At 39.4% G+C, this 22,604-nt stretch overlaps 1 protein-coding gene across 2 annotated transcripts in view; it reads left to right on the forward strand.

Moving 5' to 3' along the window:
- adarb2 (adenosine deaminase RNA specific B2 (inactive)) overlaps positions 1-22,604 on the forward strand; it is a 194,867-nt gene that overhangs the window by 154,496 nt on the left and 17,767 nt on the right. For both annotated transcript variants that reach the window (XM_026944890.3, XM_034308448.2), the window contains exons 4-7: positions 4,808-4,922; positions 14,378-14,546; positions 16,897-17,048; positions 20,178-20,352. In XM_026944890.3, the coding sequence (XP_026800691.1) occupies positions 4,808-4,922; positions 14,378-14,546; positions 16,897-17,048; positions 20,178-20,352 (611 nt within the window). The remainder of the gene's footprint in view (positions 1-4,807; positions 4,923-14,377; positions 14,547-16,896; positions 17,049-20,177; positions 20,353-22,604) is intronic.

Here is a 22,604-nt window from a genome sequence, read left to right on the forward strand (position 1 = left end):
CAAAGACTTGTTACCACCAAGAAAGTTGAAGTGAAGTGGTTTATTCCTCTTATATATACCTTATATCTTATGGAACATCCATGAAAGAAGTTAGCTATCTCACCATAAAGCAGCTATAAACAGTCCTCCCCTCACCAGCCTCTCTTTTAATAAGACAAAAAAAAAACATCGCTTGTCATGATGCCAAAAAATAAAACAGAAAGAAAAAAGACTTTCCTGTGATGGAAAACTTCCTGACTGTTATAGAGCCCTGACACTGGAGACTCCTTCCTTTTAAATAACTGTCACTCAATTTATGGAATGCTGCTTTGAGAGATGTAACAGAGTCATAAGCTGGAAGTTTAAGGGTTTAAAGGGAAACAGAACATAAAATTTCCCAGTGTTTGCTCTTCAAGTCTCTGGTCAGATCATCCCATCCCAGTAAATTACTCTGGGCCTTTTCCGATTTCACACACCCCATCACAGCTGTGTTTGTCATTACACACACTCTCTCACTGTAACGCTTTCATTTTTCCTTTACACTGTTGATAAAGTATTCCTCTTTGATTGCTCTAAACTTGCCAGGCCTGTCTTTGATACATCACATTTCAGACCATTACAACTTTTTTTTTTTTCATTTTTAAATAAGCAGAAAATATCACTCTATTCATGTCTGGTGAATACAGATTTTGGGGAAACGATTCGGTTTTCATTGTGTAATTTCAGGAGGAATCAACTGCTTTGAATACAACTAATGGGCCCCTAATCGTAGAGACTTGATTTTGAGCGATACTGATGATTAGCATGAACAGTTAAGGAAAAGCCTATTATAGCAGGAAGGGGGTTTTAGTCTGGTGATAATTTGGATGTTTGAAAAACTCTTGAGCATTTTCAGGAAATCTCAGCCATGGCCTCATTTCACTTCTGAGAGTTTGGAAAAGATTGGAGAGGTATAAGGGAAAGCGTTTCTGAGTGTTTCTGGCTCAGGATAGAGATGATTTGCATCCCTCTCTCTCTCTCTTTCTCTCCCCTATGTCTGGTTCTGTTTCAAGTGTCACTCCAGTTTCATTTAAATGGCATTTGTGCCATGACACAAGTGCAGCTACACAGGAACAAAACACTCAGCAATGGGATGTCATTTCACTGACTTTGAATATAGAAAAATTCATTTCAGTTATTGTGCTCTCTCTCTCTCTCTCTCTCTCTCTCTCTCTCTCTCTCTTTTTTTTTTTTCCTCTCTCTCTGCATCTTTCCTTGTGATCTAAAGCCATCTCTACTCCTTCATTGTTGTATTGTATTACCAGAGGGATCCTCCCCTGCCATCAACCCCGAGTGTGACCTGCATCCTTCCATCACATACAGGTTGGATCTTCTCGCCTGATCCTGGGCCTCAGGCCAGAGATATCATACGCCTTCCCTTTTTGAAGAGCATCAGTGTTTGGCGTCCCTCTTAATCTGTTTAATGTCACAATAAAGGGTGTTTTATTAAGGTGACATTGGGTTTAGTGTTTAATTAGGCCTGAAAGGCATTTAAAAAAAAAAAAAAGCTGAGCTTCTGGTATGTGTAGCTCGCTCAGAGGGAATCTGTAGATACCTCTGTTTCATGATATGGTAAGATAATCTGTTTGTTTGGATTGCTCAGATTAAGATCTAGACCACGGTGGTAACATAGCTTTTTTCTACTGTATGTTAAATACTTTTAATCATTTAATTTGCTATTTAAGTTCAGTATTTTATGGCAACACAAATGACAGCACACTCAAATCTGGTTGGTCAAATTTTGTTTACTATTATTATTATTTTTATTATTTTTATTTATTTATTTATTTTGCTTGTTTGTTTCATTCCACTGTCCAAAAACATGCAAGTAGGTGGATTGATTTCACATCTAGGTGTCATTAAGTGTATCCAGGGTGTATTCCTCCCTCATATCCAGTGTTCCTGCGATAGGCTCCAGATCTACCATGACCCTGACCAAGATAAAGCTCTTACTCAATATGAATGAATAATAGTGACTTTTTCCCCCAATCCACCTGAGTCGCATTATTGCTTAACTAACTCAAATAGTCTAATCTTAGAATATACTGTGGATGGCTGATGTTTACAGAGAAATTTTGCTAGCTAACCTCGCTAATGATATCTCAAGCAGTGCTAGACAAGCATGCACAAGCAAACATCTGTCACTTATCAATGATGTTAATTTTTTTTAAATCAGTTACATACATTTTTTACAATTATACATGAAACACCTCAGTTCCCTGGTGGACTAGTGGCTAGCATGCAGCGCTCTCATTGTTGTGCTCTGGGTTTGATTCCTGGTCGGGGAACCAGCCCCAGCCACTGGAGGGTTGCATGAGCCAGTGTACTATCAGTGCTGGTCCCAAGCCTGGAAATGGGGAGGGTTGCATCAGGAAGGGCATCTGGTGTAAAAAATTGTGCCAGAATCAAAGTATTCGGATGGGTGATCCACTGTGGGAGCAGCAGAAAGAGGGAAGAAAATGTACATGAAATGTCTCAGGAAAACATTTAAATTATATGTAGTTGCTGGAAAACACTGCATTCCTTGGCATTTTTGTTATACCTGAATGGTTTGGGATGTCTAAATTTCTAAAATATGGCACAGCTCTGCTCTATTTCGTAAAATAGGATGGCAAAATGCTGCAGTGATTTTTTTAAACCATGCTGTGCACTCGAACTAATTCCCCCAGAAAGGATTTGAGTTTAAGGTCTTTTATTCTGTAAAAGGTTGTATATTTTGGTATTTGACTTTATGTGGCCACCTTTGAAACTAGGAAAAAAAAAAACAACATAAAGTGTCTTTTATTTACTGTAATTTGTTCAGACACCACAATCCTCCAGAACAGCTTCAGTGCACCTTGGCATTGATTGTACAACTCTGTGGAACTGTACTGGAATGATGAACACTGTTCTTCTGAAAGATATTCCCTCAGTTAGTGTTTAGATGATGGATGGTAGAGAATGCTTTTTAACACATCACTCCAAAATCTCCCATAGGTGTTCGAAACTGGTGAGTGTGAATGCCATTGCATATGGTATTGCATTTATATTTACATTTAAATGAGCTCTTGTGAGCTGTGGATGGGGGGGCGGGGTCATCCTGGAAGAGGCCCCACTTATCAGGATAGAAAGTTTTCATCACATGTTAAAAGTGATCGCTCAGAAAATTTGTATTGATTTGCAGTGACACGTCTCTTTAAGGGGACAAGTGGAGCCAAACATGGCATCACAGCACTATTCTTTTTTCTTTAACATACAGAAATCTCCATATTTTCATAGTTTATATGGCTCTGTATGTAGCTCGAGTGATTAATATCAGTTCTATATAGTCTTCACAAGGCATTGGATTGCTTATTTATGCCACTTAGTACTTGTGTAACCTTTAAATAATAAGGAATTTTGCCCAGAGTCATCAGTTTCAGAGAGTTTCAGGCAACCCAGTGAATGGTTCTTATCATCCCTCGCAATTCCACTTACTCACCGCCATGAGCTGTGAACGTCCTCTACAAAAACACACGCTCGCAGTGAGAGAGAGTGAGAGGCAGACACAAACAGAGCAAGACACTAGGGACCTCATAAAATATGTGCTCCATAATGCCCATTTCTAAATGTTTTTTCTCAAAATGATGCTCTATTCAGCATGGGCAGAGCTAAAGGGTGAAGCATGGCCATCCCAGTAAGACAAGAACGCTGACATTGTTTCCTGGAAGTTAGAAATTTTATTTCATCAAGCACGTTTAGCTAGCTAACACAGAAGCGAAATATACCCTGGCCCCACTGAGCTCAGCAAACAAACAAGTAACAATGTTTTTACATTAATGATCGTCATCGTTTGGAGGCATAACATTGGATATCTTCAGTTTGTTATTAGCTTCCATTAGCTAATGATATTGAATTCATAACACTAGCATACTTCATAAGATGTAGCCTAATGTTATGTTAGCTATGAATTTTCTTGAGGACAAACAAATGTTGTCCATGTATGTATCTTTTATGTCTGATGGGGATCCTATTCAGGCCATTCACAGATAGGGGGCACCACATTATATAATTTTTTATGGATGCAGATTAGTATTTTGCCCCACTCTAGATTGCTACCCCAGTAAAGTCAGTAGGTATAACCTGGCAACCCCACTGTAAAAGGTCTGGCAAGGCAACTACTCTTCTGTACTGTACTATACCGGCTGCCTGGCTAACACCCATGGCTCCTGCTATTCCATAATCCTTATTAGTTATGGTGTATGTGTGTTTATGTGCATGAATGTCCCCACTGGGGTCTAAGCTGCTAATTGCTACACGTAATAGCACATATTTTTTTGAACCAGAAGCTGTGTGCAGTGTGTGTTTGTGTGTGTGTGTGTGTGTGTGTGTGTGTGTGTGTGTGTGCGCGTGTGCGCGTGCGCTCATGCAAGTTGGCTGAACATCTGTCCCACAGCTTGGACAGGATTGAGTCACACCCATTTTGTGAATTCAGGGACAGAGGCCAGACTATTTTTCAGATGGCTGGGTTTTTCCAGTGGTTGCTGCTCACACCAGCACACACACACACACATGCCACACACACAGCAGTGGACAGATGGTACATCTGAGAGTATGCTTATATCCCGCTGAATAAATCACTTGGTTTCATTAGAGGAAGTGGCTTAGACAAAGCAATGTCCATAAACATGTTTTCTTACACAAATTACTCCGACATTTAACATAAATCTATAATAATAGGAGAAGCACCAAGGGCTAGATTTTGACATGATTCTGAAGCAACAAAATGACTCTTAAAGATAATGAATGCATTATGGATTGTGTGTTACAGGACTTTGCAGATGCCGTGTTTCATTTGGTGAGGGAGAAATACAGCGAACTGATTGGCTGCTCCTCCCTCATGCACGCATGTCACAAAGGCCTGGCGGGCATCGTCATGACCAGAGGTAGGCTCCACTTCTCTGATACAGGGGCAGAAATGTATGATATAGAGACATGAAAGTCTGATACAGAGACAGGAATATCTTATAGAGACAGGAATATCTGATACAGAGGAAGAAATGTCTGATATAGAGACAGGAATGTCTGATACAGCGGGAGGAATATTTAATACAGAGACGAGAATTTCTGATATAGAGGCTGGAATGTCTTATAAAGAGGCAGGATTTGCTGATACAGGGGAATGGATGTCTGATACAGAGGTAGGAATGTCTGATACAGAGACAGGAATATCTGATACAGAGGGAGGAATGTCTGATTCAGAGACAGGAATGTCTGATACAGAGACAGGAATGTCTGAAATAGGGACAGGAATGTCTGATACAGCGGGAGGAATATTTAATACAGAGACGAGAATTTCTGATATAGAGGCTGGAATGTCTTATAAAGAGGCAGGATTTGCTGATACAGGGGAATGGATGTCTGATACAGAGGTAGGAATGTCTGATACAGAGGTAGGAATGTCAGTTTAAAGCCAACAATGTCTGATACTCAGGCAGGAATGTGTCAGATTAGTTTATTTATTGTCATGTCACAGTTTACACAGTTACTAAGTATATAGAGATAGGAATATCTGATATAGAGGCAGGGATGTATGATACACAGGCAGGAGTGTCTGACATAGAGGCAAGAATGTCATATATAGGCAGAAATGTCTGATATAGAAGCAGGAATTGTCTATATCTAATACAGAGGCAGGAGTGTCTAATACAGAGGCAGGAATATCAGGTATAGAGGCAGGAATGGCTGACATGGAGGTAGGAATGTCATATAGGCATAAATGTCTGCTATAGAAGCAGTAATTGCTGATGTCAAGGCAGGAATGTCTAACACAGAGGCAGGAATATCTGGTATAGAGGCAGGAACGGCTGACCTAGAGATATGAATGTTTGACACAGAGGTAGGAATGTTTGATGATATAGAGGGAAAACTATGTGATATAGAGGCAGGAATGTCTGATATAGGTTCATAGAAATGTTATCAACATTGTATAAAAATGCTGCACAGAAAATAGACCCTTCAGATTGCAGAACAATGAAGATAACAGCAGAGAGTTTACAAATTAGATTTCACAATATCACCACCTAAAAGCCGGCAAAGATATTCCATAGGTGGTTTCATAATAATATAAAAAAACAGGAATCAGGGAAAGCTGAGGGATTTTGATGATCTCTAAGTACGCTGTAGATGTGTGTTTAAGTAAGCGACCTTTTCACAGTTTATTCTACTAAATCTACACATTGTAAAACTATTGGCACGGCAGAAGCTTAGTAGCCTAAGTCAGGGGAAAAATGTTATTTTCTGACAGTTGATCGTTGCAAAAGCTGTTTATGGTCTATGATCTTGAACTTGACCTGCTCTGGAACAGGGTCGCTGTACAGTATAATTTATTATGGCGATATAGCCCAGTGAAAACTGAACCACGGTTATAAGACAGGAAATACAGAGTAGGGTCAAACTAAGCTCAAAGATAGCTAGCTAACCAATAAATCTTGCTTTGTGAAACAGGCCTCTGGTGTGATGAACTCTCCAGCTTGTAACATTTCTATATGTTCATGATTGTTTCCCAACATTACTATCATATGACTGCTCAGTTTAGACTTGATCAGGTGGTCATATTTCTCTCTCTCTCTCTCTCTCTCTCTCTCTCTGTGTGTGTGTGTGTGTGTGTGTGTGTGTGTGTGTGTGTGTGTGTGTGTGTGTCAGAGTAATTGCTAGACTTGTGTATTAATAAGGCTGTTATCTTCAAAGATCCAGGCACAGGCAGGCCGGGTGTTTGTAGCAGGCTAGCAGACATGCAAAACTTGACAGAAACACTAGGAGCTCTGTTCCTCTCTCTCTCTGAACATCTACTGGACATGCACCAGCGGAATATTAATGCATCTTCATCTTTGAACTGCTGCGTTTCCTCAATCTCATTCCCTCAAAAGGAGCCTTGGTCAGGTTTCACAGCAGCTCACTGGCCCCTTTATTGAGTTGTTTCATCCAGCAAAGGCGAAAGAATACAGACTCGAATGTGATTCTGAATAATCTCATTTAAGCCTGGCCTGCTGCCGCTGCTTGGATATTTGGTTTTGAACATCAGATGAAGCGATGTTATAGGGGATGGAGCGTATTCGGTTACACTTGGGACATGCCTGACAATGTTACGAGCGACTCAAAGGTTCAGCTGGACACACTGATACAGAGAGTTATTGCTTCAGTGGGGATGTGATATTAAAAACAACATCTGGTGCCCAGAAACTTTTAATCTATAAAGTTGTTTATGAGTGAGAGGTGTGTTTTCTCTGTTCGCAGAATGTAATATTTGTAGTAATGGAATTGACTTTCAGAAATGAAATGGAGGTCAGGAGATATTGTACAGAATTTTTCAAATTGCTATTCCTTATTTACCTTCAACTGGTCTGTGCTCCGATTGTATTCTAGTAAACTTGGTATTCATTTTGCATAAAATTATCCATCAAATGCACACATGTACATTTGAATACAAAACTGAATACCAACGAAAGTGCAGCACACTTAGTTCACGTAGCTTAGTTTTTTTATGAAATCACCCTGAAATTTGAATTTAGAGCACAGTGCTGTTGAATTCTCAAATCTGATTGGTCTTAAGTTGTTGATTATAGCTAATAGTTAGATATTTCGGGCTACCAGGCAAATCACGTTTGTTTGTTTGTTTTTAATGCACTCAATCTAATACATTATCATATTTATCATTTTTATAGCAATAACGTACACAGTGACTTGTATGGCAGAGCATCCACATAAAAACATACACTTGTTGATATAGTGAAGTTTTCTGTAAGGAGTCGTTAATTGAACATTTATGGAAGGAGTCTCCAGTGTCAGAGCTTCGTAACAGTCAGATGTAAAGCTCTAACTTGAATTTTTCTGACATGGGAAAGTCTTCAGGACAGAGAAGTTTACGCATTGCGATTTCTCCACGTCATCACCCCACTCTGTTGTTGATTATTTTCCTATAACAGCACACCACCAAGTGTTTTATTTCTTACATTTACAACTGTTTCATGAGATCAGATTCGAGAGTGTACTATAACATACATTTTCCTGTACTTTTTTATCTGACACTACCACATACAGGTAAAATATAAAGCTAGAAAACTCAAAAATCATTTTATTTTGCTCATCTATGAGCCCGGACTTATTATTTATGTAAACTAAATGCTTTTTCCCCTAACACTGGCTGTGCTGGGCTATTTTAAGTAGCAGAAAATTATTGTTAAACACAATTTCTTAATGCTCCTGGTGATCATCATCATCAAGATTAGGACCATTTCATTTTCATAATGAAACAGCAGCTTATGAAGGATCAATTCATGAGCCTCTTTCAGTTTAATCGGATATAAATCACTTCACTGCTACTGACCTTTGCCTTTCATTTAACTCATAAGGAAAATAGGTTTCATGCAAATTTTTCATAAATAGCTTTTTTTTGCCTAATTTAAATTAAAAAGTATATATATTTATATATGTTGAGACAGACACCTTTCAGTCTAGATCAAGCCAAATGTTTCCATATGATTTATTTGTCTCATGTGAAATGCTAGACTCATTCAGTAAATGTGTGTAATGGGGCTAATTAAGTTCATCCAGGATGGGAAATTTCCCATGGTGGATCTATCGTAGCCAGAATAGATTGCAGAAATGATCTTTCCTCCACCTCTGGTGGATTATTACTCAATCTTACTCCACAAAATAGGAGCTTACAGCAATAATGTTGGACTTGTTGAAGCTGAGAGTACTGGAAATGTTTTATTATGTGAGGGTGAGTCAGATGAAAACCTTAAAAGTGCAACATAAATTAGAATTGAATCATTTTTTAGAGGAATCTGGACAATCATTAAGCGCAGGAACAGTTGCATTGAATTGCATGGATTCTTATACATGTATATGCATCAGTTCTCTTAGAGTCAATGTTATGAAGTTTTATAAAGAAATCAGCTCAAATATTTAAGAAAGTAACATATTAAATAATAGATCACCATTCAGATAGAAACGGTGATCTATTATTTAATATGTTACTTTCTTAATTATGTTACTCTCCTGCCAATAACAGCAACACTGGACAATTATGGAGTCTGGGAGCTCATGTATGCAGAAAATGGCAGTGTGTGTTAAGCTTCTGTGTGACGCAGCATGAGCAGCAGTTTGAGAAGACGCGGATGTTGGGTTCGCATGTCTCTGAGGAGGAATGTGTTAGACTTCACCTTCCCCAATTAGCAGCTGGTGTGTGATAGTGGAGAGTAGCTAATGCGTGGCAACGGACAAGATGAAATTGAGGAGAAAATGGAGGAAAAATATCTGAATTGTGATCTATTATTTAATATATGCATTCTTTAATTGATATACAACATTTCCCTAGCATTTTTCTTTTTTCCGAAAATTTTATTTTGCTCTCTTCTACTGACATACTAATGCACATAAGAAAACATTTTAAAAAATGATGGCTAAGATTCTGTACAGGTTTACATATTTATACTGTATGTAATTTTACCGTAACATTTTTTTTTAGCATACTACTAATTATGCATATAAAGCAGTTGCACTGTTTGAACACCAGACGTTTGTGCAACCCATAGAGTTTAAATAGACATCATGCCAATCACATGATTGCATTCTCTTGTGGAGAGAATGTGAGATTACCAGGAATTATCTGCACTTGTTCCAGATCATAATTATACATAATACAGTTACACAACCAGATCATAACAGTTAAAAAGGATTCTTCAGTAGCTTTTAAACAACACTAGCCCAACACCACTGTGATCTACAGTGTCCAAGAACAAACTCACGGAAGTCAGGCATTTTAGCAGACTTTGGAGCTCTATTTCTGGTTAAAATGACACCTCAGAAGCTGCTACGGAGCTCATTATGTTTCAATCTATCATTTCCCCTGGTCAAAGACTTTATTTATTTAATCAAATTTCTGGGAGAATTTATAAATTTATTTATTTATTTTTAAGATATAGTGAATCTGTAGTACATATCGTAGTGCTTTTGTTATATGCAGACAAAAATGCAAAAAAAATTGTGTGTTGCATTTGTTTATGATTCAGAAATAAAGAAAGGAGTCTTTTCTCCTGTCATTTTTTTTTCTTTTCTTTTCATTCAAATTTTGTTCAGAATATTCTGAGAATTGAATAGGATCGAATCATGAAGCCAGAATCATGCATCGAATTGAAACATGACCGGATTATATTGTTACATCCATAATTACTACATTAATCTCAGTCTTAAAATTTAAAATGACAGAAAATATCAATGTGTGTATTATTAATCTGTTATAACACGTGTATAACATGACAACTTGGCTGTAATGACTGTATAACCACTCTCACCTCGCACTCACTTCCATCTCACACTCAGTGTACCCGGGATAGGCTCTGGGTCCATCATTACCCTGACCAGAATAAAGCGCTTACTAAAGATAAATGAATGAATGTATTAATGAATGAATGAACGAAAATGCCACTCCACACAAATGCTACACACATAATAATGACTGCATGTTCCTAATTCCTATAAATGGTGCAATTTGGAATGATTTTTGTCACTTTGTTTTGCATTTCAAACTGAGCTTGTGTGTCTGCTAAACTGAGATAAACAGGGTTTACGATTTTGTTTACCTGGAACCACAAGCCAAGTTCACACGGGGGGCGCTCCATTCACATTGCTCACTGACGGTGTGACTTTGTTCCCCTTACACACACACACACACACACACACACACACACACACACACGTTTGTCTAACTGTCCTTGTGAGGACCTTCCATTGACATAATGCAGATAACTAATGCTATGCCACACCTATTTTTAACCCTAACCTTAATCTTGTCCCCAGTAACCAAAAGAACACACACACACACACACACACTGTATAAGGTGACCTGTGCTGTAGGTACGTAAGGCCAGAGTGCTGTTCACCTTTGTGGCAGCCCCGCTGGAGTCACATGTTCTCCTAAAGACCTGTATAATGATTTCCATTCTAAAAGCAGAAAAGCCTGCGGGCTTGTACACATCATGAAGGAACCTTTACAACGATTTCATGCTGACACAAAGGGAAAATTAGCACACAAGTCTTTTCTCCCAGCAGCAGAGCGATCTAAACAACAGTGAGAGGCAAGAGGCGAGCGACGCAGGCCATTTAACTCATTTTATTTCCAGCAGTATTGCTTCTTGGAAACAAAGAACAGCATTTCTCTGGAATTCAGTTTGGGCAAAGACAAGGGAATTGTGTCCTGGCGTTCATCTTTAGGAAGATGCTAAGCCAGGTTTGGGTTCCTGGGACCAGTTTTGGAGGTTTAGAAAAACAGCAGCTTGTATGATGGATAATGTAGATGGAAAACTTAGAGCTGTGTATGTGTGTGTACATGTGAGACAGAAAGAGAGAGAAAAAGAACGAGCATAATTCATCCCATTGGCTTTCTGTCTCTTTGGCCTTTTTTTCACCCACAGATACTTAGTCACCCTCCTAGATTTGTCTTCAGTGGTTATTTAATTCATTTATTGATTTATGTTCTAGCTGAATCTCTCGTGGCTCACATTGCAGTTTTTCTTCACAGAATGGAGTCACAGTGCACAAGCCTGCACAGTGCAGTTTATAAATAATGAATGAATAAATAGTACATGATTCCTGCATTAACCTGTATCAGGGAAGATTTGTAGGAATTGTATCGAACGGAAATACGTAAAGCTATAAGCACTTAACACATCATCAAATGCTAATGATAATGAATCGTAACATTTCCTAGCGAGAATGTGTGTGTGAATTTCCGATCTTAGTGAATACACTCACTAAAAAAGTACTTAGTGCTCCCTTTTAAGGTGCAAATGCATGTCGCTGGGTTGGTATTCTTACCAACAGAGACACAAAGCTGGAAATCATTCATTTTACTTTTAAAAAGTGTAGAACCCTTAAGGGTTATTGGATCATCACTCTCTGGGAACGCTTACAAGTTTTTTGTAGAACCCCACAACAACGTGTTTTCCTATCAGAACCATTTCTAACGAGAACCTTGTTTTGAAACCTGAAAGTGCTTGAGTCCTTGAAGAACCCTTTGTCTTAAGAGTGTGTGTATTACCTGGATAAGTGTGTGGTTAAAAATAATTTTCTTATTATACCTAGAACCTATCAGGCATTTACAATTACATTTACAAGCTGTCTTGGTACTTTGGGGGGAGGGGGATCACTGCTAATTAAGGAATCGTTGCCTCCTAAAAGCTTCTCTTCCTGATAGGGAAATTCTGTCTTACACACAACCACAGTGTACTCTTTGATATTCTGACCTTAAATGCAAGCTGAAATCAAATCAAGTCTTTCAAATTCCTCCCCTAAGCATGAAAATAAAATCCAAGTGCTTTTTTTAAAATCCATGTGCACCACTCGTTCTTTGCCTGATTGCAAGGTCTGGTCTTTTCATACATTTAACATTAAGTCTGCACTGGGGTTTCAAAATTTCCATGTTCTGTGTTTCCTCGGTTTTTGCTTATGGATGCTCCTGGTTTGATTCTGCCTGTCTGTTTTTTGACCTTCGTTATGTAACCTAGTTAGTTTGTGCGTCTAGTCATGTTGTCACTAGTCACTTTTTATCAGCATCAATCACTTGAAACACAAAAGTCTTGTTAATCCATTAAATTGCAATGACTCTTGCCGACTTCTGAGTGTCTTTTGTCACTATTCACACATATCATTTACAGCATATCATGTATATTACACACACACAAATAATATATATATATATATATATATATATATATATATATATATATATATATATATATATATACATATACATACATACATACATACATGTGTGTGCGCAATAATATTGCTCGGACTTTTTTTTTTTCACATTATGAAAAAAAAATTGACATTATTCTTTCATGCTGTCTTTAACCTGTCTCTGCTCTCTGTTCATGCTGGGAGACGCTCATGTGCAGTTAAATATTTTCTGCTGCTTTCATTCGCTTAGCACTTTACACAATCCTGTTAACACGCCGTCTGCTGTCCAGCTTCGTGTTTGACAGAGCTGATCAGGATCGATATGGAGCTCCTCTTAAGTTTCATAGCAGGCTGGATCATTTAGACCTTCTCTCCTTTCTTCTTCTTTCCTCCTTCCCTCTCAACAACCCAAGCTTTAACCTTTAACGCCTTTAACCCCGCCTCAATATTAGCTTTTATTATTGTTATTGCTGGCTCGCTGTGCCAGCGGCTCAGAGGCCATGGCTTCCAATCCTGCATGGGCTCTGCCTGATAAAAGCTCATATGTTGCCTCTAGCCTGCAGGTCTCAGGGAGCCAGTGAACCCTGAATTTCTGATGTGATGGAGAGATATTTTCTGCTTTATATTTTGAGGTCTGCGCATGCTGAGCCTGCCAATCCTATGCTCTCGTTTCATTGTTTCCAAATTCAGCACAAAGTCTTGTTTTCCTGCACGAGTTGTATGAGTGGCTCAGATTCGGGACCAGGTGGAGCCGCGTTTGTGCCGGTCTTGTGGCTTTGGTGTTGCTGCAGTGTGTAAAAATCAAGGGACTGAAATGTTGTGTGCACTGCAGTCACATGAACAACAGATTCTGACCAGCTGCACCCTCGGCAAACAAAAGAAAACCATCAGTATAATGAGCTTGTTTAAGCAATGTTATATATTATTGTGGGTTATACCACAGTCCTGTTGAATTCTTTATTCTGATTGGTCAGAATAAAGTTGGTGTTGATTAATTTTCGATAAAACAGCAGCTCTGTCAGTAGTGCAGCTGCAAATATCTTATCTATAGCAACATCTTACACAGGAACTTGGATGGGGGACGCACTGCATAAACCGATTTAAGTGTGTAATTGTTGATATGGTGAAGTTTTCTGTAAGGAGATGTTTATTTAACATTTATGGAAGGAGTCTCCAGTGTCAGGCATTTGTAACAGGGTTTCTTGGCAACATAACAAGCAGCTTTTTTCTGTCTTATTAACTTAAGACAGTGTAAGAAAAAGTATCATAAGTGATTTTGTGGACATTCAACAACATTAAATGTAACTATAAACAGATCAAATGTATGACATATTGTTTCGTAAGAAATAAAAAAAAATTAATTATTGCCACATTGATTAAAGAAGGTTCAACAAGGTTCTAAACAGTGAAAATACAAAAGTAGTTGCAGTAATGTTACAGTTAAACTATATTTTAGTTTCATTTTTATTACTAGTATGTCTCTATCTACATTTATTAGCAAATTTGTGCATTGTTATCTTTCTCTTTTTTTTTTTTTTTTTTTGGTATTGTCTTGAGCAACTGGTGCAAAAATTTCCTTAGGGCTCAATAAAGTTTATTTTATGTCATATTTACTCTATAAAATCTATATTATCTATTACGTATGTGCTTTTTCTAGGGCTGGATGTGAGACAGGCTGAAGTGGTAGCACTGGCTACAGGCACTAAGTGCATTAACGGAGAGTATCTGAGTGACCAGGGCCTGACTGTGAACGACTGTCACGCAGAAATTACAGCCAGACGAGCCTTACTGCGCTTCCTCTACTCACACCTGGAGCTGCACCTCAGGTACATCCTCTACTCAGTTTATCATCATCTCTCCCACTGTGACATCTTTCACCCTCTACTTATGTTTCAAATGCTTGCAAGATTACATTAGTACAAAATTGAGCAGGAAAGATGAGGTAAAAAATGGAAGTTGAATCTGCATTAATGGTTTTTGGAGCAAAAGATAGGTGAAAAAAATCAGTTTCTGGTGTAGTGATTTTCAAGGTTTTCAGTAGCTAGCTAGTTTGTTTATTTTCTTCTATGAATAAATCATTATTAGCTGTAGTTTCAGTGAGAAATTAGAGAGATACAAGAGATTCTGAATATGAATTCATTTTACAAGAACAGATAATGTGTTTTAAACAGATACAAACACGGATATGAATAGGAGGTGCACTATTCATGTTTTTTCTAATGGAAGCTCAACAAAAAGAGACTAGATGTGTATCAAGACTAGGATCCTGCAAATATATATATTTTTTAACTTTCCTGGAGCCAGAGCAAGCAGCCAGATATGAAGCTTGTGGGACAAACGAAGACCACGTTCAATCACATGTACCGAGTTCATTCATTCATCCTTAGTAACTGCCTGGTCATGATCACAGGGGTTTGAATTAGGCCACTTGTTTGTTTCTATTTTGTGAAATACAGCCAACTAAATTCTTTCAAAAATATCACAAGCAGGTGCAAACTAAAATAATAACTCTGTGAGAAGGATTTAAAAAAAAAAAAAAAACTTTTCTGTGAACATCTCCAGTTGAGATCGTTTATGAACTGGGGTGAAAAAGAAAACCTTTACTTTACTTCACGTTAAGCCACGCCCAGTTCAGGTTTAAAGTTTAAATCTGAATATAGATACATAATATACAGATATTTGGGACACTAAACAGATACAGAGAAAGTAATTGGTGTTGCTTTACAGTTTCCAGTATCCAACTTTTTCACCATTCTGTAAAATAGGTTTTATTAGAAGCTCCTGTTTCCAGTTAAGGATTCGTGTTCCCGCATCCTTTCCCATCCACGCCTGGCTTTTTCACAGGCACATTTTATCCCCTTTTAATCAGATCACTGCCTAATGCTGCATTCGACTTACCTCATGGGAATTTCATCATGTTCAACCTCTATGCGTTTGAGCTACAAAATGGGACCAAACATGGACGCTTCCATGTAAATTAGTCAAATGGAGTATAACTTTTATTAAACTGCTCAACAAAGCCAAACCACAGTAACTATGTTAACGCTCTCTTTCTCTCTCTCTCTCTCTCTCTCTCTCTCTCTCTCTCTATACACATACACACACAATGTTTTCTCCAAAACTGACTTTGAAGCCAGTCACTTTGTCCTATAGCTGCATTGTGAATAAAGTAGTTGTGTTTTGCCTTTGTACAGCATTAAGGACTCATACATTGTGTGTGTGTGTGTGTGTGTGCATGTCTGTGTGTGTGTATGTCTGTCGAGGTGCAGTGGATGTCTGAAGCCTGTCTGGAGTGTGCTGCTAGATCCAGACTGATGTTGTGAGAAAGCTTCTGCTTTAATGTCAGATTTGCATATTTACTGTATCTCTGTGTGCAGGTGTGGAGTCTGGGGTGTAATTAGATAAAATATTACACTCACTGTCACACACAAGACCACAAAAGAGCTTAAAAACCCATTACACACATCTGAGGCTTAGGCCCAGAAGTTTCTCCCCATTCCTTTAAGAAAATTCGTAGACAAAGCGATTAATGTGTTAAAGAATAAATGTTGTGTGTATACGTGTGTGTGCATATGTGTGCGTGTACGTGTGTGTGTGCGTGTGAGTGCGTGCGTTTGTGTGCGTGCGTGTATGCATGTGCGTGTGATTTATGCTCCCCTAGCTCAGCCCTCTGTCCTTTGCTGGATGTAGCAGTGACAGTAATTTTGCTGATGTGTGTGAAAGTGGGACAGTACAGTGTGTGTGTCGTGTTCTCTCATCCTCCCTCTGCCTCCACATCATCTGGGTTAAAGAGTTACACACACACTCGCTTTTCTCAGCTATTTATCCTTGCCTTGTTCTGACAGAGTAATGATTGCAGTGCGCGTGTGCGTGCGTGCGTGCATGCATACACGAGAGAGAGAGAGAGAGAGTGAGAGAGAGAGAGAGGGAGGATGAGAGGATGAGAGTGATAGACTTTACCTTGGTCTCAGCAAGGCTCACATTTTTCACTGTTGTCGTTTTTCTTTAGTAGAGAATTTGTGTTAAATATTGTAACAAGGCCCTCTCTCTCTTTCCCTCTGTCACTTGCTGTCTCTGTATCTCTCTTTCTCTCTGTCTGTTTGTGTCTCTCGCTCCTTCTCTCTCTCTTTCTCTCTCGCTCTCTCACCCTCCCTCACTCTCTGTCTCCATGTGCAGTAAACGAGAGGAGGACAAGGAGCAGTCCATCTTCGTTCGACATAAAGACTCATCTTTCAGGCTGAGAGAGAACGTCCTCTTCCACATGTACATCAGCACATCACCGTGCGGAGACGCCCGCATTAACTCACCCTACGAGCTCACCACGGACTGTAAGACACACACACACACACACACACACACACACACACACACACACACACGTCCTCTTTCATTTTTCTGTCTCTTATCTTCTCTGTCTATCACTTTCTGTTTTTTGTCTTTCTTGCTTTCTGTCTGTCTCTCACTTTTTTTTAACAGATGGATCTTTTTTTTCATTCTGAGTTTCTGAAAGCACCCGCCACGCTTTTGTCACTAGCTGTCAGACATCGCCGTAACCCTTTTTCATGTCGTGTCCTATTCCAGAACCCGGGCCTCCCACGAGTACCTTCACTCCTTGCATGAGGAAGATAAAGACTGATTTTTTTCTGTCACTGTGTGATTAATGTTATCTTCATGTTATCTTCATAAATAATCACATGTGTACATTTATCACAGTTAAACTCTAAGTCTGATCAGTGTGTTTAGCCACTGCACTGGTGCCTCATTATGTCGATCGTGTGTGTGTTTTGTTTTTTTTTGTTGTTGTTTTTTTGACCATCTGCAGTAGCTTAATGATCAGAGTGGAGGAACCTTCTCAGAAAAAAGCTTTGTACTTCTCGCATTGGGTCATTAAAGCGTTTAAAGACTCATCAGGCCACTTTAACAGTGAAGTAGTGAGAGAGAGAAAATCTGAGCTTAGCAGCACGCTCTCGTTAAGGAGCTTTGAGGAAATGGTTTCTGATTATTGCCTTTTTGCTGGGATTTGTTAGATCTCAGTGTACTGATCTGCACACACGGTCAAAGAGTGTCATGAAGTCTTTGCCGACACACACAGGAGCTTAGATTTGATTAAACCACTTTCTAAAAAAGCATAATAGATCAAATCAACTGTTTAAAACTAGAATGAGGGATGTATTGGGTGTAGCAAGAAGGTTGTGAGTGCGAATCTCAGGACTATCAGAGTCATTGGAGGGCATTAGAACAAAACACTTAACCCTTTAACTTCTCAGGCTGCTCAGTTTTGTGCTTGGATTGGATTCTACATTTATATTTATATTTAAAGCGTTTAGCAGATGCTGTTATCCAGAATGATGTACAGAAGTGCATTGAAATCACTGTTGAAAAACAATTCTCATGCTAGTGTGCATAAGTCATAGGAAAGAAGCTACTGCAAGATCAAAACGTCACCAGATGAAGCCATAGACTAATTTGATTATTCATGGAATCGTCCTGATCATTTGCATATTGATTTGTATCACATGAAGAGGGAAGATTTTCTGAAGACTCTTCTTTGGTCATGGCACTACAAGCTGTTTACATATTTACAAATACTGTAATTCCTTGTAAAAACACAGACAAAATGAGGAATAGTGGGGATAGTGCGGGGTCTGGAAATAGACGCAATGAAAACAGTTACAGGTGGAGTAACTCATTTTTAATACACTTTGTGCTCTAAAGCTCATTGTTCCCAACTACCAATCACTGAGCACCGTCATTCCCAATAACCAATCACTAACCACCATCATTCCCAGCAACCAATTACTCACCACCATCGTTCCCAATAACCAATCATTGATCGCCATTGCTCCCACCAACCAATCACTGATTATCATCGCTTCCAACAACAATCACTGATCACCATCGTTTCCAAAAACCAATAATTGATCATCATCGTTCCCAAGAACCAATTACTGATCACCATCATTCCCAATAACCAATAATTGATCACCATTGTTCCCAAAAACCAATAATTGATCACCATTGTTCCCAAAAACCAAACACTGATCACTATCGTTTCCAATAACCAATCACTGATCACCATCGTTTCCAAAAACCAATAATTGATCATCATCGTTCCCAAGAACCAGTCATTGATCACCATAGTTCCCAACAACAAATCATTGATCACCATCGTTCCCAACGACCAATTACTGATCACCATCATTCCCAATAACCAATAATTGATCACCATTGTTCCCAAAAACCAAACACTGATCACCATCATTTCCAATAACCAATCACTGATCACCGTAATTCCCAACAACCAAACACTGATCACCATCGCTCCCAACAACCAATCACTGATCACCATTATTCCTATATAAGATGGTGTTGGACTTGTAGCTGGCATCTTTTAAACTTACAGTGGATGTAAATAGTCTACACACCCCTGTTAAAATTGTAGTTGTTTTTCTGATGTAAATATTAAACCAAGATAAATCATGTCAGATTGTAGCACTTCTTGATTTGGTAATTTTATTCCATTCTTTCTTGCAAAAATGCCAGAGATTCTATCAAATTGCATGAGGATCTCCTGTGCACAGCCCTCTCCAAGTCATTCCATAAGTTTTCAATAGGATTTAGATCTGGGCTCTGACTGGACAATTCCAAAATGCTGATCACTGTCTGAAGCCATTCGTAGGTTGACGTGGATTTGTGCTTTGGGTTGTTATCTTTCTGGAAGGGCCTGCAGGTTTTGTGCCAAACTGGTATTTGGAGCTATCCATGATTCCCTCTATCTTGACTAGATCCCCAGTCCCAGCTGAAGAGAAGCAGTCCCATAGCATGTTGCCGCCACCACCATGCTTCACCATGGGTATGGTGTTCACTGGGTGATAAGCTGTCTTGTTTTTACCTCAAACATATCTTTTAGAATTATGGCCAAAAAGTTCTACCTTGGTCTCATCAGGCCATAACATGTTTTGCCACATAGTTCGGGGTGATTGTATGTATATTTTGGCAATATTTAGGCAGGCTTGGACGCTTCTGGGGTTTTTTTTCCATGAGAAAGAGCTTCCATTTAGGCAGCCTACCCCAAAGCCCAGACATATGAAGAATACGAGAGATTGTTCTCACATGCAGGGAGTGACCAGTACTTGCCAGCTATTCCTGCAGCTCCTTTAATGTTGCTGTAGGTCTCTTGGTAACCTCCCTGATACATTTTCTTCTTGTCTTTTCATCAGTTTTGGAGGGATATCCTGTTCTTGATAATGTCACTGTGGTGCCCCGTTTTCTCCACTTGTTGATGATGGTCTTCCTGGAGTTCCATGATACATCTAATGTTTTGGCATGGTTATAGTTTTTACAGACATTCTACAAGTTACAAGAATACAGTGCTAGTATTTACTGCCTTTGTCTTAACACCAATTCTCTGTAGGATGTTCATGCTGTGTGTGTGGTGGTGGTGTTTTTTTATTCAGTCTCGGTGCACAGCAGCAGACCAGTGGCGAAGAAGTTCCACAGCCATCTGCGGAGTAAGATCGAGTCGGGGGAAGGCACGCTGCCGGTCAGGTGCAGATCAGCCGTACAGACGTGGGACGGAGTGATGCAGGGCGAGAGACTCATCACGATGTCCTGCACTGACAAGATAGCCAGGTGTGTACTGCATCCACACTCCACACACACATCCTGAGTGTTATAACAGCACAGACATCATAGCTTGAGACAGAGTGTCACATGGACAGTCCAGAACTGTACAGGGCTTTAAACACTTGCACAACAAAACCAGCTCAAGGCACATCACCTCACCAAGGTCCCTCGCCCAGGTCCAGCACCAATGTCCCTCACCAATGTCCCTCACCAATGTCCCTCACCAATGTCCCTCACTAAGCTCTTTCTTCCTTTCTTTTTCAGAAGTGTCATTCCTATTTTTTTTTAGATAATTCTATTACTCATTAATCTTTCTATCTTTCTGTCTTTCTTTCTTTCTTTCTTGGCAATGTAATTTTAAGTCAATGTCTTTCTTTCTTTCTTTTTTTCCTTCCTAGGCAATGTCATTCCTTTTTTAGATAATGTCAATACTCACAAATTCTTTTTCTTTCTTTCTTCCTTTCTTTCTTTTTAGGCAACATCATTGCTTTTTTATAATGCCATTACTCATTCATTTTTCTTTCTTTCTTTCTTTCTTTCTTTCTTTTAGGCTATGTCATTCCTCAAAGTGGTGTTAATTTATTAATTAGAAGATAAAAGTAAAGTAAAGATTTCATTAAACAATATCAGTCATAGTGAGGCAAAGGAGAACAATCACAGATGAAAACGTCACCAGATCAGTAGATCACCAGATCACTAGATCCCACCCAGTATTTGAGTTATTTCAGATCTCTCATCATTGTGTGTGTTTTGTGGTGTGTAGTGTATTTTAGATTGACCTGAGGAATTTACTTTGCTGTTCAGGCCGTGCGTGAAGTGTGTGACCTGTGTTTATGAAGTGTTTATTTAAAGATGTTCATGGGGTGTGTTCTGTTCATAAAGTCTGAATGAAAACTTTTCACAGTCTCTATTTATGATGAAGAAGAAAAAATGTATTTGTCACATATACACTACAGTACAGCAAGATTTTCTTCTTTTCTTTGTGTATTCCAGCTTGTCAGGAAGTTGGGATCAAACCCTCATGTTCATTAAAGTAAAATGGAAAAGAAGTGCTAATATTGCTAGTTTGAAAGATGAAATCCTCTTTAGACCCTGGTAATAAATCAGTTTGCATGATTTTTGCGGGTGTTGTCGAGTTTGCGTGAGACTGACACACGTCCCTGTCCCAGTCTGAGATGATAAAGCTAACAGCTTAAAGTCAGATAAAGTGAGTTCACAGTTTGGACTGGAGGTGACAGCGAGCAGCTTTGTCAGATTCCACACAGCGTTCGTGCGAGAGAACTCAGAGACACGTCCCTAGACACGTGCACACACATTGATTTAAGGTTTATCTTTATTAGAGGATTACTTTTTATGAAGGCGTGTTAGCTCTGTTTAAACAGCCCTTTTCTTTCCACCGTGTTTTAATGAGGGACGAAAGGTTGGCGTGATATTTGTCTTCAAGGAGAGCGTGGCAGCCTGCAGGTCAGCATCGCTGTCGTTTAATGACCACTTGTGTTCTGAGGAGCAGTCATGGTAATCCTGCCGTAATGAGTTCCTATAGTGGATATGTCCTGCGTTAATCTGAATCCTCCTGGGCTTCCTGCTGTACCCTGCTCCCAAACGAGCGAGAGAGAGAGAGAGGGAGAGAGAGAAAGAGAGAGAGAGAGAAAGAGAGAGAAAGAGAGAGAGAGAGAGAGAGAGGGAGAGAGAGAGAGAGAAAGAGAGAGAGAGAGAGAGAGAGAAAGAGGGAGAGAGAGAGAGAGAGAGAGAAAGAGACAGACAGACAAAGCAACAGAGAGCAAGAGACAGACAGACAGAGAGAGACAGAGAGAAGGAGACAGACAGACAGACAGAGACAGAGAAAGAGACAGACAAAGCAACAGAGAGCAAGAGACAGACAGACAGAGAGAGACAGAGAGAAGGAGACAGACAGACAGACAGAAAGACAGAGAGAAAGAGACAAAGACAGAGAGAGAGAGAGAGAGACAGAGGGAAAGAGACAGACAGACAGAGAGCAACAGAGAGAAAGAGACAGACAGACAGAGAGAGGAAGAGATAAACTGACAGAGAGACAGAGAGAAAGAGACAGACAGAGAGACCGAGAGAAAGAGAGAGGACTCACACTGTCAGTACTGTGCGTCTCTCTCACACACACACACTTGTTTGTCTCTGTCTGTCTGTCTGTCTGTCTGTCTCTCTCTCTCTCTCTCTCTCTCTCTCTTTCTCTGTCTATTGGTTGAGTTCAGCAGTGCTTTATTGGCATGAATGTTATAAAT

This window comes from Pangasianodon hypophthalmus, chromosome 1 (assembly GCF_027358585.1).
Source record: "Pangasianodon hypophthalmus isolate fPanHyp1 chromosome 1, fPanHyp1.pri, whole genome shotgun sequence".
Lineage (NCBI taxonomy): Eukaryota > Metazoa > Chordata > Actinopteri > Siluriformes > Pangasiidae > Pangasianodon > Pangasianodon hypophthalmus.